We start from the raw sequence: 22,267 nt of genomic DNA, 5'->3' as shown, positions 1-22,267 counted from the left end.
TTACACAGGTAAATTTATTGAAATCGACACCTCCAAACTTTAGCTTTATTTTTGTGAATGCGCTTAGAATTTTAAGCACTAAGTGTGATAATTATGTTCTTTAAACATTAATTTAAGTTGTAAGCAAAGATTTCATGCTCATAATCCAGAATTTATGAATATTTTGTGTAAAGAAATAATTTTCGTTTTACACTAGGGTTGTACCACAATCGATAAATATATTTTCTGCGCTGTTTATCACAGTCACTGCTGATTATGTAGGTACATAAATGGCGTTTGTATGTGAATATAGAAAAGTATTATTTTGTAATTACCTGTTAGTTAATAAACTAAACTAAATATTACATACTAAATATAATAATAAATATGTTCATGCACACAGATGTTTGTACTGTGCGGGAATTGAACCCGCTACCTCCGGAATAGTAGTCCGTTTCGAACCACTACACTATACGGCCAACAACGATTATTACATCGTTAGAATCCTATTTTCTTACGTTATCGTCAGAATTATCATTTTTTAATTATTGTTTTACTCCTACTAATATTATAAATGCGAAAGTTTGTATGGATGTCTTGATGTTTGTAACTCTCACTCTTTCAAATAAATAAGTTGAATAATTTTAATCTTCTGAGTTTTTTTTTTATTTTCTTAGGCCACTCTCCCAATTCCCATATACCTACAATCCCATTCCATCCTATTCTATTTATATTATTACTGTTAGGTGTTAATTAATATTTAATCGATATCGATATTCATGTGAAAAGTAACGACATACATCACTGACATGCACACATATTTATTTTTACACACACATATGACATCTCCTTTTTGGTTTCGTTTGACAGCTCGTGATTGTTGCTCTATTCCGAAGGAATATTAACTTTATGATTTAAATAGGGACAATGTATTTTTTCTTCATTGAATGTACTACTAGTTGTATAATGCATTGCTTTATAAAGCATTATAAATTATTTCTATAGGTACGTAAGTACTACAATAATTTCAATCCGCGATTAACGAGAGGTTTTGTCGTCTCACTAGGGCACAGATTAAAAATGTTTTAATGTCAGTTGGCCATATTTGTTTACATTTAGGGAAATTTCTAAAGAATCCGACTTTAAAATATTATATTTTTTTAAAATTCCGTGTCAATTAGATAGATGGCAAAATTCCGGAATGGTAACCACTTTATTAAGTTGCTTACTTTGGGGCTAGCTGGCGCTGTGTGAAATTGTCCAAAGATTTATTTATTTATTATTTATAGCCTGACCAGGAACATAAAAACCCTGGCATAGAGGCGCGTCAATTGCAACTGATTACAACATTTTACATTTCGCATCTGAGCCCCGATTACGGTAACTTTTAACGTCCTAAAAGTTACCGTAACTAACTAACTTTTAAAATCCAGACACGCTTCATCGATTCTGCGATACGATTGGTCAAAACAGCTGACGTACGCTGTTTACGCTGGCGTACGTTAGCTGTTTTGACCAATCGTATTGCAGAATCAGAAACGCGTCTGGATTGGAGACGTTAAAAATTACCGTAATCGGGGCTCTGGTATATAGCAGTGACGTCACATCGACGCTCCTGATACGAATGGGGCGAATGCGGGGAGGTGTGCAGATGAGTGTGAGGAGTCTCGTATTCTAGCGAGGTGCGCAGTTAGCTTAATAAGGTTGCATGTTCCAGCTTATTTTGTGCGTAGGATCAGTCTATAGAGATTACTAAGTCAATGCTAATGTCAAGCTCTGATGCATTCATTCACTACTCACTCACTCAATTATTTTCTGATTAGCTGTCACTCTGATGAGCTTGCATTTATTTTGTGTCTGAAAAATAGCGTTTTGTTGTGCTGTAATTACTGAATTAAATAAGGTATAATAAGCATAATCTTCTTCCTTACTGGTTTCAATCTTATTTAAGATTTAACATTTATAACCGTGTTGTATTTCACATCTGCTCACCTGGTAAATGTTAACCACGTCTAACTCCTGTTATTTTCAGAAATTTATATAAAAATGACTACAAACGGAGATATTGGTGGCCTAGATGCCAGTGGAAAAATAATTAAAATGGAAGTAAGTACAAATTCTCTTCAAATTCTTTGTTCTCGATGCACAAAGACAGTATCTTAATCATGTTTCATAGACCAAAAATTAGTAGTAGGTACCTAATCTATCGTTACATTTTATATGTAAAACTACCACACGAGCTAATAATCTCGAGACTTTAACATCCATCAAAGTGTTGGAGTGCATCATCTTATAATTTTATCCTATTCCAACATTTTATCTATTTTTTACCCGACTGCGCCAGAAGGAGGGTTATTTTGTTTTTTATTTAAGTTATCTGTTCACATTAAATAATCTTATTGCAACATTATTTATTTCTATATTAAATGAATTTCACATATTTCAGGTGGATTATAGCACCACTTGCGATGAAAAAATTCCCCTTTGGAAATCATGGGCTTCCAAAGGAAAGGTACAAGAAGCTATAGACCAGCTACTGGCTCTTGAGAAGCAGACGAGAACGGTAATTTATTGTCCTATTGATTTATAAAATTTACAAATGTCTAAAATTACCTTAATTTTTACGTACAGACTAACATTCTTTTTTTGCGAATGATGAATTTGTAAGGTTAAAATATAACAACTTGTTTTGTTCTACAGGGAGCTGATATGGCATCTACTGCTAGGATTTTAGTAGCTGTAGTCCAAATTTGCTTTGAGGCTAAGAACTGGTCAGCTCTGAATGACCATATTGTACTTCTTTCAAAGAGACGGTATGTATCCAAAACACAGTATTCTTTATTTCTTTTTTTATTTCAGCTCTTCTGTTAATTATTTAGTTGCTGCTTTTCATGTGTGGTACTTCCTATGAGAATGAATTATGAATTTCAGGTCACAACTCAAACAAGCAGTCGTCAAAATGGTCCAAGAGTGTTGCACTTATGTTGACAAAACTCCAGATAAAGAGACTAAAATAAAACTCATTGAGACCTTAAGATCTATCACAGAGGGCAAAATTTACGTTGAAGTTGAACGGGCCAGGCTGACTCACATTTTGGCCAAGATCCGTGAGGAAGAAGGCAATATCGCAGAAGCTGCAAAGATCATCCAAGAATTGCAGGTCGAAACGTATGGGTCAATGGATAAACGGGAGAAAGTTGAGCTTATTTTGGAACAGATGAGACTGTGCTTGGCTATAAAAGACTACATCCGTACCCAGATTATTTCTAAGAAAATTAATACTAAGTTCTTTGAAGAGGATGATACACAGGTTTGTTACATATTTGCATCACTAAAATTGAATATTTTCCTTCTACATCATCATAGAATCCTGATTTTTAACACTAAGGCTGAGTTGCACACCCTAACTTTAGCAGTAACTATAACAATAACTGGTGTGTTTTGTATGGGGTTTGACAGATTTATGACAATCGTTAAAGTTAAAATAAGATGGTGCAACCCAGCCTATTATGAGAACATCTCTGAAAAATTTTGGATTTCTTCTTTTGTTGTTGATGGTGACCCTAACTTCCGCCAACGTCACGTGCGCAGCTTTTACACAAAGCAAAATAAAATTTTGGAATTTGTAGGTACATCCTCTTGTGTTTAAAATAAAACTTTTTGCACTTTATTTGAAAAAAATTTCACAGGAGTTGAAAGAAAAGTTCTACCGATTAATGATTGCGGTAGACCAACATAACGGCCAGTATCTCGCCGTCTGCAGACACTTCAGGGCTCTGGGCCAGTTAGCCGGATCAGATGCGCTGGTCGGCAGTGTGGTGTTCCTAGTATTGGCTCCGTATGACAACGAGCAGGCGGACTTGACACACAGGCTCAATGAAGACAAGGATCTTGATAAGCTGCCTGAGTACAAGTAAGTTATTAAAGAAAGAAGAATTAATCTGTACTGATTTTATAGAACTTTTGCACATACATAGAGGGTAATGGACCTGGACCTCTCTGACTTCACTATTATTTTAAAAAGACATCAGGACTTAGAAGAGAAAATTTATGAATTTTAGGCAGAGTTATTTACCTACAATTAATTAAGTTAAATTAAAATAGATTGTTTAATTATCTGTTTGTCTAATTTGATCACTGAGTAAGGGAAACTATTAATGTTGAATGTTATTGTTTCACAACTTCACAATTTGTTTTGATTTCAGACAACTTCTTGGTCTCTTCATCAACCCTGAAATCATTAGATGGAACACCCTGTGCTCCATGTACGAAAAGATGCTTCGTTCTACTCCATACTTCGATTCCGCAGATGAGAAGGGCCAGGAACGCTGGAACGATCTGAAGAACCGTGTTGTAGAACATGTAAGTAGTCAAAACTTTTATTTATTTTACACGATTCAAGTTTATAGTGGTATCTGTACCTTCACAAGTTTATTAGGTGAGAGCTTAACAAAGATAAAAATTAGTGTTTATTTTTCAAAAGTGTTACACAAATTGTATCATTCGTTTCAGCCAAATGATGTCCACTGCTGAATCCTTCATGGATTTCCACAATGACGGATCCTTGTATAATCGTTGAAAATCGGCTGACTTTAAAAAAACTATTTTTTGCATTAATGATAGACATATCCGGCTCGAAGGACCAAAACTTTACAACACTGTCCAGGAAATTCTAAGTTAAACCTATTGTTTCAGAACATTCGCATTATGTCTATGTACTACACCCGCATCACGGTGAAACGTATGAGCCAGCTGCTTGGCCTCAGCGAGTCAGAGACGGAGGAAGCGCTGAGCCAACTCGTGGTCAGCACGATCGTGAAAGCCAAGATCGACCGGCCGGCTGGCGTTGTACACTTTAGGTAAGCGTTTTAACCCGTTCTGTACTGAAAACGCACGGTTGTGTTTTTTTTTCGATCGTAGCGCCTACGTTTTACGTGATTTCGTATTTTTTCACACGTAAAGCACGTTCTGCCGACGCAATGCCTGCGCTGACAACATATTCGTCTGTTTTGATATGTTATTTTAAAGCAAATGCAAATAAATCATTACTAAGGTCGACATGTCGTAACTTTTGGGCAGTTTTGACATTTTCTATTCGGTAGAGAACCGTTGGGCGATTATCACAGTGCACCGCGCTCCGCCGCGGTCCGCGTGATTACATATAACAAATCCCGCGCGCAGACGCGTTGTCAGTGTATTGTGCCGCGCGTGTTTTCTATACAGACTGAGGTACTTGCATACAATGATTAAATCTGTCGTCCCGCGTACCGCGGCGGAGCGCGGTGCAGTGTGATAATCGCCTTAGACAGACACATCGTTTGGCCCTATCGGAAAGTAGTCTAACTCTAAACGAAAAGCAAAACTCGTTTATAATATTTTGGGGCTAGATGGCGCTGTGTGTAATTGAAAATAATTATGATACAAGTTTGCCGATTTTTTGGCCATCGACTTCGAGTCGCCAAATATTGCATCTGTGTAGTGACCATGCATTTCTAATAATATCTCATTGACTGCGTAATAATATCGTGCAATATTGTAACGGAATTAAAACATTAATAATCATCATTGTTTTGGCGAAAGTCCAAACAAGATAGTGATATTTAATGAGGGCTATCGTTTTTATACTTAACAGTTGGCACCCCTGGCGATTGACAGGACCTTTCTCTACAGTGGCGCCATCTTGATGAGTGCAAATGCGATAGTCCTCCTACCACTTTAGCGCTCACAAGTTGGTGCCACTGTCTTCGCTACTAGCAAGTGACAGGACCTTACTCTACAGTGGCGCTAACTGGTGAGCGCTAAAACGATAGCCCTCATTGCCCCAACATGTAAAGACAAGACACTATCGTTAATTTGTCCTGAAATTGTTCCAGCTTAAACATGGACGCATCGGACCGTCTCAACGAGTGGTCAAATAACTTGAACAGCTTGATGCAACTTGTGAACAAGACGACACATTTGATCAACAAAGAAGAATGCGTCCACAAACATCTTCTGGCGACAGCCGAGTAATTAATTTAGCGTAACGTATCGAGTCTGAAAATGTATTTTTATTATTTTCTTTCCTACAGTAAAACTATTCTACTGTGTAGAAACTTTAATGGAATCAATTTAATTTTCGTTTAACGTCTCTTTAATGTAATCAGTGTCCAAAATAATGATTTTGTATCTTCAAAGTGAAAATCCAACTGGTATTGGACTATTGTCAGTTCACTGTTAGGTAAATTCGAAATAAATATACTAAAATAACACCAGTGTTTTATTATTGTATGACCTTGATGTGCTTTAGTGGACCTCGACACCTGCAGACTTACCAAATTTCGATATGCATCGGTATCTAATGATAACTGAAATTGTGATAACAACGCTCGGTCTGTCAGTGATTAACAGTGCCTCGCCTAGATTTAGAGCTAATTAATTTAAAATAGTTTTTGCTTAAATTAAATTACTAAGTAATTCAAGATGATTCTATTGCTTATAACATTGTTAATTCCGGCCAGTCTCGTAGTGATCTTTAGGTTTATAAATGCTAAGCATAATCAACCGATTTTTGGAGTTTATCAAGTAAAAAATAAATATTACTGGTTTAAATTAATAATAATGTTTATCATTCTGAAAATGAGGCAGGTGAGTACATACCATGTGTTTATTTTTAAAATAACATAGAGAAGAAGCAGAGTAGCATTGGTTCATTAAAGAGCTGTAAAAATATTATTGGTTAATTAATTAATGTACTTAAGTGTCTCAATGTTAGATTAGTCGGCACCAAAGGTTACAATGATAAAAATAAATAAACTTTAGGTACTTCCAGACAAACTACTTTAACTACATACTTATTGCAAATAACGCCTCCATGGTTTAGTGGAAAGTCCTAGGTTCGATTTTTGGGTGGAATACCTATAATCTCTCAGCAATATTATAAAGATTTATTAACACGTTAATTATTTACAGCTAGTGGCTCATATAAAGCACTTGATGGCCATTGAATTAGGGGAAAGTTCAGATGGCACTATTCACATCCACAACGACGAAATTCGCTTGGAGGAGAAATATTTTCTAGGAGACAATCCTAAGGTAAGTTCCAGAAAAGGGTCACATGGATTTTATAATTTACTAATGAAAAATTGGTAATGTTTATTCTTTCAATTTTTAGGCGATAGATGGAGTTTATTTTAATGGAATGACCCGGAACGGAACTGCTGTGATTTGCGGAATTGCACGAAGGGCTGGACATGTTTGTGATGCTTTCTTATATTTAAAGGTACATAATTAATTGTAAATGATGTAATTAAACCAATACTGTCTTACCGATGAATGGTTGTTTTTTTTTCACAGGTTGAAAATGAAGAGCTCCTACTGTCTCCATGTCTCCCTGATACGTACCAGGTACAAACAGTCCACGAAGCGGGAGAGTACAAGATACAAGGGCTAGAGATCATCAACTACATTCCCATGCGAGCTTGGCATGTCTCTTATAAGGGCGAAATGAAGTAAGTGACAAGATTAGTATAGATTCTTCAGCTTCCTCTCTTCTTAGCTCTAAATCAAAGTGGAGTTTCTCAGTAGATGGCACAGTGTAAACGGTTCAAGGACACTTCCTAACTGCATTTTCCCTGGACACTTTGCTCTGCGCCATCGATTTTTCCAAACAAGTGTGAGAGACACAAGAGTACATTAATGGAATATTATCCTACCTTGATAACTTTTCAGACTTCGCAGTAACCCAGAGAAACTTGTCAAGGTGGAGCTGCAAGCCACCTGGAGTGCACGCTGGTCTCCCTTTAACTACGACACTCAAATGTCTGCACTTTGCATGGCTAAAGACATTGCAAGAGAGCAATGGTCCCGGGACTACTTCAAAACGCTGAAAAAGTACGTTGCAATTTAAAGTTCTATATCTGGCCACTAGAGGCTTTGTAACTTTGTAACAGTAATTCGTATAACCCGGTCTTGTTAGCTGCACACCAGGCTGCCGTGACGTCACATCGATGATGAAGTTTTGAATGTTGCCATCTCTCACGCAAAGCGAGAAGCCAGCGCGAGCGACGGTAACAGATAGACCCGAAACTACGTAAACGGTGTTTCAGTGTAGACCTCCTGGTACGGACGGGACAAACGCGGGGAGGCGTACGAGCGAGAGCCATGTGCGCAGTTAATTTGACCGGATTGTTTATCTTATTTCGTGCACTAATTCGACTGCTATTTTTTAAAGATTACACCAAACACATTATGAACAAATGGGTTTCCTAAAAGGCACAGTAACTATCGATGGCAAAGAACACACTTTGAACACGCCATGTGTGAGAGACCACAGTTTTGGTGAGTTTAAAAATAAGTAACTAAGACTTTTTTAGAATTTATGTAGGGAATGTTATGTAGGTACTTACCTAATATTTTAACTTTACAGGACCCTTCCGTGACTGGAAGACATTCCACCGCTATGTCTACCATTTTATTTTCCTCGACAATGGTGATTGCATGGCAATTGGAATCGTTTCGCAGCCAGCTATTTTGTCGCAGTAAGTAAATACATTAAAACAGCTCAGTATTTGTTCACCTTACAAAAGCACCAGAAATTAAACTTTATAAGTATTATACAAGTACCTACAAATAAGTTCTTTTTTATTTGCAGTCTTACGATTGGATACGTTTGCCGCCACTCTGATGGCAGCGTGTTTCCGATCCAGTCATGCGATTTTAAACTTTATCAGCACGGAGAAGGGCAAGTGCTTCCAAAAGACTACGGATTTCTGTACAAAGCTGGTAAGAAAAAATAATTTACTTCTGACACAAATGAAGGCTGTCGTAATTGCCCTCACCAGATGGCGCCACTTTCAGGCAGGGATGTTAGGGATATGAAGTTTTGGTTATGGATACGGTTATGGATATTAGAATAATATTATACCGGTTTCTGTTACGGTTACGGATATTAGAATTTTAAAAATGTAAAACTCAAATAGTAAGATGCTACGCGACCCACATAGCCATTTTATGTTACTATGACGACACCTATGATAGAAGGTAAAACAGGCGGGGATATTGGGTGGTGCCAGGGAATGCCAGACAAGTAGGTAACAAATATTAAAATTTAGACTCCGCCTTTATCCGAAACTTTTCAATCAGTTTCGGTTATGGTTATAATGGATATTTTTTTATTTCGGATATCCGAAAGTTCAGTTACGGTTACGGATATCCATAACATCCCTGCACGCTACATAAGACAGTGGCGCCAAATATTGAGCGGTAGGTGGCCTATCCATATTTACACTAACAAGGGTGTGGCGCCACTGTTGATTAAGATCCTAGCACTCATTGAGAAACATTTTTTTTCTCAGATGGCAAGATAAGTTCCGTTCGAGTGCAAGTGAAAGATGAAGAAACATTCTACATCGGTAAAGACAGGGTTTCGAAATTCTACGAACGCTGGTGCGACGTTGAAATCGACGGAGTCAAGGGCTGCGCTTGCGTCGAATGGCAGTACAATAATGTAGTAAAATCGTAGAAAAAATGTAGATAAGATATACTTACGCCCGTATTCACAAACGATACTTGCTTAAGTGAAGCAGCAAATCGAACGCACAGCGTTGAATAGAGTTCTGTGATTGGTTAATGTGTGATCCTGTGCGGCCACGCGCACTGTGGGACCTCATAGTAATGTTTGTGAATACGGGCGTTGGTCAATAAGTAGTTTGTATAGTCGACCGCACATCATACTATGCCGGGCAGGGATCGCCAACCTTTTTGTGATGGTAAAGCGAAAGTAAAAATTGTTTGAAAAAAATCCAGATTTCAAAAGCCACTAAAACTTTCATTTCGCATTTTATGTTATGCTTGATGTACCTACCGTCGACTGTATGTATCAATTTTTTGGTCAAGTATCAAAAATAATAGTCTTTTTAGCGAGAAAGATAACTATATTTAGCGTAACATTTCAATAACTTAGGTTGTAAAACTTATGTTTATTCATGAAATATAGACAGGAAAATATATCAATGCTACAACAACTTCAGCTAGCACTCGCTGGCGAAATTAAATTCACATATGAACACAGTAATAGATATATTACTGCGTATGTCATATTTTAACAGTAGAGAAGTTAAAAGTAATATATATTAAGTTTAATTTGTTGTCTTCATAGAGTCAAAGAGTGTTTGTGATTTTAGAGGATGGATCAATTAATTTGCATTTTGTATTGTCTAATACAATTCAGCAAGTGCTTGCCTTTAAAAGATAACATGTCATTTTTTAAGTAAGTACCTAGATTGTAATTAATTTAATAAACTGAAAGATTAAAGTGCGTTGATCGTCACAAATCAGCCTTTTAATTTAGTTCTTTACTTTTGCTTTTGTTATGACTGATATATCTTTAATAAGGCTTTTCTTCTGTGTACTTCAACCTACCACAGTGACCAATTTCCTCAATGAATTTTGAACATTACAATACAGACATAAAGTTCAAATGTCACTGAGGAAATTCGGACTTCATCAAGTTTAACCATTCCTTATTTTGAATGACTAATTGACCATAAACCATTTTAGCTTAGCAAGCTACAATCACGACTTTGTGGTCAATTTTAGGCGCATTACACCACGAAATAAGCTAACTTAGCTAAACTTAACTTCACTTTCGCGTGGTCCCTTTTCTATTCCGTTTAAATTACTTTATATCACTCTAAAAATATCAAACAACGTTAGATAAACTAAGTTAGCTTCAGGTGGTGTGAAATGCGCCTTATTACATTATTTAAAGCCTGAAACTCACCGGATTCGTAAGCTTAAATTTTATGTACCCGTGTCACGTCCCGTCTTATAAAGATGATCAAAAGAAATGATAATACAACTGATGATAATATAGTGGGCACAACCCTAATATCTAGATTAGTGACGTCACACTTTCACAGTTTCACGTTTACGCGTATGAATCCGATGTGTATCAGCCTTAAACAGGTTTCATTTATCAATTCCAATTTCATTTAACAACAGCTTTACATAAAACGTGTGAATATCAGAAACGCCTTAAATAATGTGCAACTATGATAACAAGCGAAAAGAGTATGTAATATGAATGTAGGTATAGAATATAAATTCGAGTGTATTATAAACTTTCTGTATGTATTTTTATTACAATGATCCTATAACCTCTGCTATTTATATTGTGAAAAATATTCACATAGAAAACCATTAAAAATATTTTATAGGCATATTAGACAAAATATTGAACATTTATGTAAGTTACTAGTATCTAATAAATACCTATAGGCTATTAGCACAAAAATACAAAATTCTATGCAAGTACAGTCAGCAACATGTTATTTACATATGTATTTCTGTTTGGCTAAAAATATAACAATGAGAAATACTAAGTATGTGTGTATTTTTTGAAAGTTGATAATTATTATCAGTATACTTTTTTCGCTGTTTATTTCATTAGCATTTGCATAAAAACAGATAAAATTACAAAAAAAGAATTTGCCAAGGCATTCTTAGACTAATATTTTTTATGAAGTTCCATTAAAAAAAAATTACACATTTTCGATTTCTTGTGCGTTTGTTTTTATTATGCTGACTGCACTTATGATTTGACATAATATGACATTTAGATGAACCGACTCTGAAGTACAAATAATAATACTTGTAGATTTATACAGTGTGAGTCACGTTAAAGTGTACATATGAAAATAGATGAAACTAGACCTATTTTTATCGACAAAAAAGAGGTCAAAAATTTTTTGAGATTTTTTTTTAATTTTTTATAGAATTTTTTTTCTTCCAATTACTTATTGTAAAGAAAACGTAATAACTTTTAAACCAAGCGATATATCCTGATAAAATAAAAACAGTAATAATGCTAAATAACAGGCGATACTAAAAAAATACACAAAATACACAAAAAAGGCCAACAAATAATAAAAAATGATACTTTTTGAAAAAAATCTGCTTTTAAATTCGTGTTTTTTTTGGTTATTTTATAATTTTCTCCAAAAAATGCCCCTATAACCGGTGGTTTTTATTACTTTGTATTATTCTCTATCGTATTACCTTCGTAAAACAAAAAATCGCATGTCTCTATCCCTATCACAACATTTGCTATGATCGTTTGAACATAGGCCTGCCACAACATTATTCTCCGCTACAGGTAGAGACAAATTTAATTTTAACTAAAATGCTTATTTTACTTCGAAATCTTTGGTTTTTATTTGAAATCTAACTTGTCTTTATCAAAATTACAAATCTAGAGCCATTTTCAGTTTCGTTGTTAACGAAGCGTTGAATGGCGCGCCCGGAGAGGCTTAGTTCAAACGATCATAGCAAATGTTGTGATAGGGATAGAGACATGCGATTTTTGGTTTTATAAAGATAATACGATAGAGAATAATACAAAGTAATAAAAACCACCTATTATAGGGGCATTTTTTTGAGAAATTTATCAAATAACCAAAAAAATACGAATTTTTAAGCAGATTTTTTTCAAAAAGTATCATTTTTTATTATTTGTTGGCATTTTCTGGGTATTTTATGTATGTTTTTAGTATCGCCTATTATTTAGCGTTATTACTGTTTTTATTTTATCAGGATATACCTCTTAGTTTAAAAGTTATTACGTTTTCTTTACGAGAAGTAATTGGAAGAAATAAAATTCTATAAAAAATTAAAAAAAAGTCTCAAAAATTTTTTGACCTCTTTTTTGTCGATAAAAATAGGTCTAGTTTCACATATTTTCATATGTACACTTTAACGTGACTCACACTGTATGACTAGTACTATAGATACACCTTCGAGTTTATATTATTATTAATTATGCGTAACAAATGGAAGACAGACTGATTTGTTCCTCCTGCAAATACTGAAATGATTATAAGTTAGCGGCCGTGATTTATTTATATCTTTGGATGGTACAAATATAATAACTATGATACTATGGTAGTATATTATCTAGTAATAATAACTCATTGTAGCAAACTATCAGAATGTCAATTTCAGCAGGTAATAATTATTTTCTGCAAATGTAAACTTACATGACAGTTTTTTTAGAAAGGACATCTTTTTGAAGAATTTTGTTTCTTAGAAATAAAGTCCGAAAAACTATCGTTCCAATTAACTAGCAAACTAGATCATATCCAAATCAAGACACCAAAAACTTTTTGGAATACTTCACTTTATTACCCTTTACATCTACTATCTACTGTTTTAGTCTGATCTATCTACGTCACACAACAACAATATTTAGTAGTAAAATATTACTGATTGGCCTTTAATTGACAGTCGATTGACCAATCAGTAGGTTAGTAACAGCAAGTCAATATTGACTTGATTTTAGACAACACAGCTAAAACATACAGTAAAGAAGAACGGTCATCTGTGACCCAGGCCCGACAGAGACGAGACATACCTCAGTTTTTTTGTCATGTCTTAATTAGTTAAATTATATATTTTTTATATTCGAAATCTATGTATAACACCAAAATATTACCCTTTGTTTTTGTTTAGGCGTTATACAAAAACTAATACAAAATGCTTATTTATCACCAAAATTGGTAAATGTATGTAACTAAATGTCTATAACAGCTGCTATGGAATGTATCTAGGTGACCTGGAGATACAGCCGGATTATACAGGGTGGAAAAAATAATAATTTACAAAATCCAAAAATTCAATGTTACCAGCTTCCATAATCGGTACCCTATTATTGGTACCATTTGAAAGAGCTTGTAAAGCACTTTCAGAATCAGTAACTAGTTTTCCGATATCTTGTATAGTTTAGAAATAATCGAGTGAGATCACTTATCGTTCCATATGTATAACCACCCTGTATAATCCGGTTGTATCTCCAGGTCACCTAGATACATTCCAGAGCAGCTGTAATAGACATTTAGGTACACATACATTTACCAATTTTGGTGATAAATAAGCATTTTGTATTAGTTTTTGTATAACGCCTAAACAAAAACAAAGGGTAATATTTTGGTGTTATACATAGATTTCGAATATAAAAAATATATAATTTAACTAATTAAGACATGACAAAAAAACTGAGGTATGTCTCGTTTCTGTCGGGTCTGGGTTTTTTTTGTATGGGGCGTGACCGTTCTTCTTTTGAAGACAAAAGAATACAACTGTTAATTCATACATCTCTAGATTTGCCTCCTATCACATAAATAAAAAAAAAAAAAAAAAAAAAAAAAGATTTCACATCTGTTGAAAAATATTTTGATCATTAAATAATGTTAAAGATAATGTTTCGGATAAATTATTGATTTGTGAATACTTTATTTATTTGGACAATTGAAACCACCATCAACACCCCATAGAATCCCATAGATTGAAATAAGTTGAACTTTAAAATAAATTTTATTGTTAGTCAATGGTGTCAACTCCTTTTTTCGGTAAATAATCAATAAAAATAGACAAAGTAATGAAATAAATATTACAAAATTAATGGGATAAATCAAGATTTAATTAAAATAATTGTATTTTTCGTCTTTTACAGTTCACTATCATATTCCCACTCTTTTCTTTTCCCAAAAACCCCAACACCACACTCTTACTTAACTAACGAACAATATGTATACCTTCAAGATAGTTAATTTCTTAGAAACTTCTAATATACAAACTTGTAAACTTGTGACTGGTTTAAAGTTTAGAATACAAAATAAATATTAAAGTCAGCAGTTGGCGTCGCATTGTTGATTTTTCGTTACCACTTCTTTATCAGTGGCAAATAATAAATAAGTAATAAGACTTATAATCTGGAACGACACTCCAAACTGGGAAAAAAAGCGTTTTTACCAATACGTCTGTTCAAATAACAGCATTCAAGCTTAAACTCTCTTATATGAGAACAGCATAACAAGCTTACACTGTGCTCTTATACAGTTGTAATAGCAGCCATTTTGCAATAAAAATGTATGGACTGATGTACTGTCGACAGTACATTGTTATTTTAGCATCGTTTCGGAATAAACGCCTTACAAAAAGTTACAAATCACGACGCAAACCGCTACGATTAACAATTCTTTTAGTTATTAATAACATAAACATATTACTACGGTCTTTTGTGATATTTGGAATGGTTTCGAGACTAGAACCAGTAAATCACAGCACCCAATCAATACGAAATGTTCAAAACACTTCATAAGACGGTCTACATAACACAGTGTTAAGGCAGGAAACATCGAGTTTTGTATTATAAACATTATAAATCTACGTAGTATAAAAGCTCAATGCTACGAGGGCTTCACCCTTATACAGGGTGTTAGGTAAATGGGTATATGAGCCGACACTAGCCCATGTTAACATGGTCATATAAATGGTATGGTTAAGTCAGAAAACTGATATCTTCATTTTAATTATTTTAATTTTCATACAAATCGGATTTTATAAAATTTATTTTGTATGAAAATTAAAAAAAATAAAATCATGATATCAAATTTCTGACTTCACCATACCATTTATATGCCCATGTTAACATGGGCTAGTGTCGGCTTATATACCCATTTACCTAACACCCTGTATAGTTGAAAATTATGTAATGTACCTACCTATATTAGACATTTACCTGCGGTTGTCAAAGTTTTCATTCATAATTTAAAATTATGTGTTATTATTATCTTCAATATAATAATATTTTCATAAATAGTCAGTAATACGAGTATAAACAGCGAGTTCGCGTGGGTACTTAAAATCATTCGCTCGCGAACATGCGATGTATCAAAATTAATGTTCGCTGTCAAATTGACTAGACGTCACGTGACGTATATCCGAAACAATTCATTATTACAAACGTGACAACGTATTACAATCGAGTTAACTGCGCACCCTGGCTGCTGTGACGTCACATCAACGCTCTGGTACAGACGGGGCGAACACGGACAGGTGTGCGGGTGCGTGCGAGGGAGAGTCACATTCCAGCGAGGTGCGCAGTTTGCTCAATCGGGTTGTACTATCGGCAACAGTGTTAACTGCCCGTTGCCAGTCATGTCATCTCGTTCTACCGCAAAGAATCACAATTTGATGAGAGCGAGAGCAAAAACGGAAATGGATAGTTAACAATGTGGCCGTGTGTACATGCGATTTTGAGAACATAACCTACTCTGTTCCCGCAGGGTACATACCTACTTTTACGGTAAAGGGTAGGTGAATTGATTATTTGTTAAAGAAAATGAGTTTTAGTTAATAATAATAATAATTCTTTTTTCTTTTTATTTTCTCCACAATCTAAATCTAAAGGTTTACAATGTAAGGTGATTATCTTAAATTACAATTAAATGTAGTGGACAGACACTTAGATTGCGGGAGACTGGTGTCTGAGCTAGGCTGCGAGCCTGTATTACAGAACACCAGGACTCTCCGCTCTCGACGTGACCGACTAAAACCTGACCTGTGTGTGTATATGTGTAAGTGTGTATGTGAATGGGAGAAGTGCTGGAATGAGAGTTGTGTACTTATCTATCAGCATGAAGGAACTTTTCAGTTTCATTATAGTTCAGAGTTTGTAAGAATTTTGTTACCTTTATTTTACACTCATGCTTAGTTAGGGGGAGGATATCCAGTTTACGTTGAAGTTGATTGTACAAGAAGGGGCCTAGGTAACAGAAAAAGCGTTTAGCGAAACTAGTCTTGAAAGATGAGCGAGCTACAAGATAATTTCGTCGTGACTGCGAGATATTAGGGTCATACTTAATAGCCCCGTGCTGCTTCATTATAGTAAGCAGAATAAAAAGCTGGCGTACAGATAATACTTCACAATACTGGAACAGCTCGTACGTCGGAAAAAGCAAAGGCTTGAACGTACAGACCTTTAAAACTGCTCTCTGAGCTCTCTCTAACACAATCATGGCAGTCATACTGGCGCCACCCCAAGAGGTAATGCAATAAAGTAAGAGAGACTGGCAGAGAGCTGTGTAGACCTTTCTAACTAAGTCAGGCTCAGCGACATGGCGCAAGGATCTAAACACAAACATGAGCTTTCGTAACCTGCCGGAGGTGGTACTGATGTGCTGTTTAAATGTGAGCCTATTATCAATAATTACCCCCAGGTATTTGATGTGAACGGCAGAAGAAAGTTTGAGGCAGTTACAGTTGAGACTGGGTGAATTGGCATGGTTGTGGGAAAATAAGTTAAGATTGCTTAAGATATTTGGGGAAACGGAATTTATTGAAAATGTCATATAGTGGGTCTTTTGGATATTTAGGGTAAGTAAGTTATGTCGGAGCCATAGAGAGACAGTATCTAGCCCCGCCTGAGCATTAAGAAAGGCTTCCTCCCAGGTGCGACCCGTAAAGATAAGTGCAGTGTCATCTGCATAAGAGATGATTTTGCAGTGTGGTATACTAAGTGCGCACAGGTTGTTGATGTACACCAGGAAGAGGGTGGGGCCCAATATACTTCCCTGAGGCACACCGTACTCAATGGGCAGTTCAGAACTTATAATCCCATTTATAGTGACACATTGGCTTCGACCGGAAAGGTAACTACGGAACAGTTTGAGTTGGACTCCCCTGATACCCATCCTCTCCAGCCTGTCCAACAGAATGGGGACGGAGACCGTGTCGAAGGCCTTTGCAAGATCAAGGAAAACTGATAGACACTTCTTGCCTTTATCCAGGTTACCAACAACATGACCTGTAAGATCGTGTACAGCATCGGCTGTCGATCTTCCACTTCGGAAGCCGTATTGCCCAGGAGCTAAGAGGTCACTTTGTTCCAGAAAATTTGTCAGCTGTTTGTTTATTATTCTCTCTAAAATTTTTGATAGTACTGGTAGGATGGAGATCGGACGATAGTTGTCGGCACGGTTTCGGTCCCCAGACTTGTATATTGGATGTACCAGAGCTTTTTTAAAGGCATCAGGGAAGCAGCCCGAAGATAAGCTGATGTTACAAATGTGTGTAATGTAGGGGATGAGCATGTCTTTGCATGTCTTAATTAATTTGGTTGGAATATTATCACACCCCATAGCACAGCCCTCCCTGAGTGACATAATTATGGAATTGACTTCTTCGGCGGAAGTATCAAGAAGAACAAAGGATTGATTTGGTGAATTGGTAGTTGAGAAGACAGGTGGGGTGGGGAGGGACGTCTGAGAAATATTTTCGGCCAAAGATTTACCAACACCAGCAAAGAAGACGTTGACATGGTTAACAGCTGCAGTGGGCGAGGACAAGCCAGTAAGAAGGTGGTCAGCAGTGGAGCGTGTCTTATTAAGGTTGGTTATATCCTTGATCGCATGCCACAGCTTTTTGCTATTTGTTCCGGCTTTACTAATGAGTTCCCTTTCATATGCCCTCTTCACTTTCTTGAGCAATGAGTTGCAGAAATTTCGATACCTTGAGTAGGTCCTCCTCAGAATATCATTACTGGGCTCCGTCTTAAGACGTTTATGCATAAGATCTCTATTCCGGATACACCTTAGGAGACCTGGGGTTATCCATGGCTTAATAATCCTACGACGGGAGGGGGTGCGCAACTGACGATTTTCATTTATGGCTGTCTGAAGGGTCTGAATAAACAAATTTGCTGCTTGATTAGGGTCAGAAAGTTGCAAGATTTTCGAAAAGTCTACTGATTTTAAGTTTTCAATTAAGTTGGGATAGTTAATTATCTTTTTACTATTAGGGGGTGAGCGGTTTATATCGAGATCTATTGCTAGTAATACTGCATTGTGGTCTGTAACAGCGGAATCAATTACCAGGGACTGAGTTTGTAGTATGGACTTAAGTATGACATGGTCCAGGCAGGCGAGATTGCGGGTAGGTAAGAGGTGGGCAGGGAGAAGGCCATGAAAAGCTAGCATGTTAAGGTATTCCTCTGAGTCCTGATCAGTGCTATGAGGGGATATATTTATATTTATATCACCCATAATAATTATGTTTCTGTAGGTCTTAAGGGATTCAAGGATAAGATTAACTGAGCTAATAAAGTTTTGGGTATTGCGGAAAGCACAGGGGCGGTATATGGCTAAGATGGCTATATCTTCCTTGATTTTTATTAGTAGACAACTTGCATCCGTAATAGTAGGTTCCGAAATCGTAAGACCCGGAATAGTACTATTATAAAAAATAACTACTCCGTCGTTCTGATTACACGGGTTAGAGGAGGAGAAATGGGAAAACCCATCAAGATACGGAATAATGGGATTGCTAAGCAACCAACATTCGGTAAGAATAATTATGTCTAAATCAACGGCAATGTTGTGTAACAGGGTGGAGAAGTTATCTATGTTGGCTGTGATGCTGCGGATATTTTGTGTTAAAATTTTTAAATTCTTATTGGATGAATTTGTACAAAGGACAGAACGAACCCTGGATGGATCACAGGTTGACGAGGGACAGAAAGATACGTTGTCAATTTTATTAATAAGGTCACAGTCAATATCGAATTTTAAAATGTATGGTAAACAGGGCCAGGGGGTGAGTGTTGGTCAAATATTCATAGTAATGAAGGGACGTAACTTGAATGTCAGACAGACAGTAATTATTTTTGTAGTTTATGATTGGTATGTTTCTATGCAGCGTGGCTGTCATAGCGCTATAGCACAAAGGGGCGAGCTGAGTGAAGTACATAATTTTTATGAGCATGGATTTGGATAGAAGCAGAGAGATCAAAAGACAATTGGTGATTAACAATGTGTGTGTGTAAGGTGCGTGTTTGGGAATTAATGTGTTAATTAATGATATAAGGTAACACAAAGATACATAACCTACATGAGAAAAATCAAATGTACATAGTCACTTCAGTTTGTCCAGGTCTTGCTCCGTGTCCACACGAGTGAGCTTTTCGCCTTCAGATTTACGTAGGTATATTCTTCCAAATGAGGTCCAGCAATATCTATAGCAGTTCTCCCTCGCAAACATCCTGGCCAAGGCGAAGAGTTTTTTTGCTTGCTGCGTCAGGCATTCCGAGATGAATACAGGTACACAAGGTCCCTCAATCTGGAGATTTACGGAGTTGAATTTCTCCTTGTTGTTCCTGTTATATGATTTGAGTGATTTTAGGATATCTTCCTTAATTAGCACACTGCAAAATTCCACAATAATAGGTTTGGTTTTCTCGGACTTAGTGTTTATGCGATACACATCGCGTATGTCATTGGGCTGTATAGGTATACTGAGGGCTTTTCCAATATTTTGTACATAAGTAGATAGGTTCTTTTTTGTCTCGAGTTCCATCCGTGGGACACCACGCATTTCAATACGCGAGACTAGTTGTCCCCTTTCCATTTGTTCTATTTTGTTTTCTAACAATTGTATATACTTAGTGTTTTTTCCCCGTTCAATTTCCAGTTTGTCTATTTTAGTGAGTAATTCGTCGTAACTTTTAGACATAAAGTCAATTGATGTTCGTATGTCCTTGTTTTGCTCCTTTATGTCATTTATCGTATTTAGAAGCACAGTCATTTTGTTGTCCTGTTCAGTTTTCCACGTAGAAAACATAAGGGACATCTGCTCTCTGAATTCTTTCATTTCATCGTTGGTTCGTTTGCGCTTATGTACGGTGCTTCCCGCGCTAGTAGATGAATCATTATCGCTCGCTGCGCGAGCGCTCGTAGCACCCGTGCTACGGCTCATATTCGTAGTCGGCTGGGCCTCGGGCGCGCTCGTGGATGATCGCGCCGTGTCCGATGCAGGCGACGCACGCGGTGAGTGACGTAACGGCATTCTTACCGAGAGAGGTACCAGGCGCCTACGCACGGGCAGAAGTGTGTTTACTTGATACGGACGGCGCGCGGAGGAAAGGATCTCCACTGAGTTTATGCACGCCTAATATTCGTTACGATTTTAATGCGTATTATTTTTGATTAATTTAAATTAAACAGAACTACGGATCACTTATAAACACGTCTGCACAGCACAGAGTCCAAGAGGGGAGAGGAAGTAAGGTAATCCAATGCATTTCTTCCCGTCAAAAAAAAGGCGAAAGGGTTAAAAAATGTAGTGACAATATTGCCACTGCTTCTTGTTAAAGGCCGTGACTAGAAACGCACCCGTGCACGTTTTTAATTGTTTTTGCCTTAAGACAGGGCAATAAGGTTCAGATTTCAGAACAATTTAGTAACTATATTGCCACTGTCTGTTGGATGCTTTTCCTCCCACCCAGACACTTCTACGATCCTGTTTTTAACCCAGGAGCCTCTATTAAGTGAATTTTAATTCAAACCCAATAAAGAATAAGAGCGACCATAACTGCTGGGGGTGCAGTCCAGAGGGCCTGGGTTCGATTCCCAGTGGGGGCAAAATTTTCCCCTGTGATCAGCAGAATTATAGTTTCCCATACAGTTATTTATGATCGCTGCAACAAAATCCATAATAAATAATTCACAACCCCAGAAAAAGATCACATGATACAAAAATTAAGCACCATGTTACCTTTTTAACATCCATCAAAGATAAGATGGCTACTTTTTATAATAATTTGGAAGAATTACCGACACGAAATTTGGTTATTCTAATAACTTCCACGACTTAAATTTTTTAAAGAACATTCCTTAAACGAACTCAAATGAATAATAATACAGGCAGATAGATGACCACGATGTCAAATTATTGAATATTTTGATTTCACAGCTAATGCTTGACAAACGAATTTGAGAATGCAACGAAAGTAATTATTTTAAATAATATTTCCATGCATTTTAACTTGTCGTATCTCGGTATCTCATGTCATTATCAATATGAACTATGTATTTATATCAAATTAATACACAATTTAATAAGCAATGCATCAAGCTAAATAAAACCGAATAAATAAATGACTAACTATTAATACTGAAAATACACAACACTTTGATTTTATAAATCAATATTAATTAACTGATAAAAAGTAAGTAAACTAATAATAATACTTGTACAATGTACATTTAGACTATTGCATACCACTGACTAGATTTATCTATTGAAAATCACTGAATGTCTTTTTTTTTTATTATTTACGTGTATTTTGTACTTTATAAGCTAAGTACACACAAAATTAACTAAAATTTTAAGCGTCAAATTATTTTAATTAAATTCATTGCACGTTAACGCTGCTGTTCTTATGTTCTAACTTAAAAAAAAAGTATAATAAAATAAATAAACATTCAAAATTAAAAACAAAACAAATAAAATATAACAAAACACTATCGTCTATGCGTTTAAGTTTGTAAATTGTTATTCCCAAAATGAGTGTAATGATGTACAGCAAAAGTAAGTTTTAAAAGATGCCTTGTTAGATTAAAGGTTCATTTTACTAAAATGAAAACAAACAAAACAAGGTGAACACTGCTTTAGTTTGGACAACTTTTAAAAAACC

General features: G+C 36.0%; 2 protein-coding genes across 2 annotated transcripts; both read left to right on the top strand.

Moving 5' to 3' along the window:
* Positions 1-1,772: 1,772 nt before the first annotated feature.
* On the top strand, positions 1,773-6,228 carry LOC135074489 (26S proteasome non-ATPase regulatory subunit 12). Its single transcript, XM_063968794.1, has 9 exons — positions 1,773-1,882; positions 2,012-2,085; positions 2,426-2,542; positions 2,680-2,792; positions 2,911-3,289; positions 3,669-3,892; positions 4,185-4,341; positions 4,675-4,838; positions 5,853-6,228. The coding sequence occupies exons 2-9, from the start codon at positions 2,026-2,028 to the stop codon at positions 5,989-5,991; spliced, it is 1,353 nt and encodes a 450-aa protein (XP_063824864.1). The 5' UTR covers positions 1,773-1,882; positions 2,012-2,025; the 3' UTR covers positions 5,992-6,228.
* Positions 6,229-6,343: 115 nt separating this feature from the next.
* On the top strand, positions 6,344-10,229 carry LOC135074490 (uncharacterized). The gene is made up of 9 exons (XM_063968795.1): positions 6,344-6,606; positions 6,931-7,053; positions 7,133-7,240; positions 7,315-7,469; positions 7,690-7,851; positions 8,192-8,298; positions 8,387-8,498; positions 8,612-8,742; positions 9,315-10,229. Exons 1-9 carry the CDS (start codon positions 6,442-6,444, stop codon positions 9,479-9,481), a joined length of 1,230 nt encoding a protein of 409 aa, XP_063824865.1. The 5' UTR covers positions 6,344-6,441; the 3' UTR covers positions 9,482-10,229.
* Positions 10,230-22,267: the final 12,038 nt, after the last annotated feature.

This window comes from Ostrinia nubilalis, chromosome 9, assembly GCF_963855985.1.
Source record: "Ostrinia nubilalis chromosome 9, ilOstNubi1.1, whole genome shotgun sequence".
NCBI classification, from domain to species: domain Eukaryota; kingdom Metazoa; phylum Arthropoda; class Insecta; order Lepidoptera; family Crambidae; genus Ostrinia; species Ostrinia nubilalis.
The sequence above is the reverse complement of the archived record's forward strand: the minus strand, read 5'-3'. Positions and strand labels throughout refer to the sequence as shown.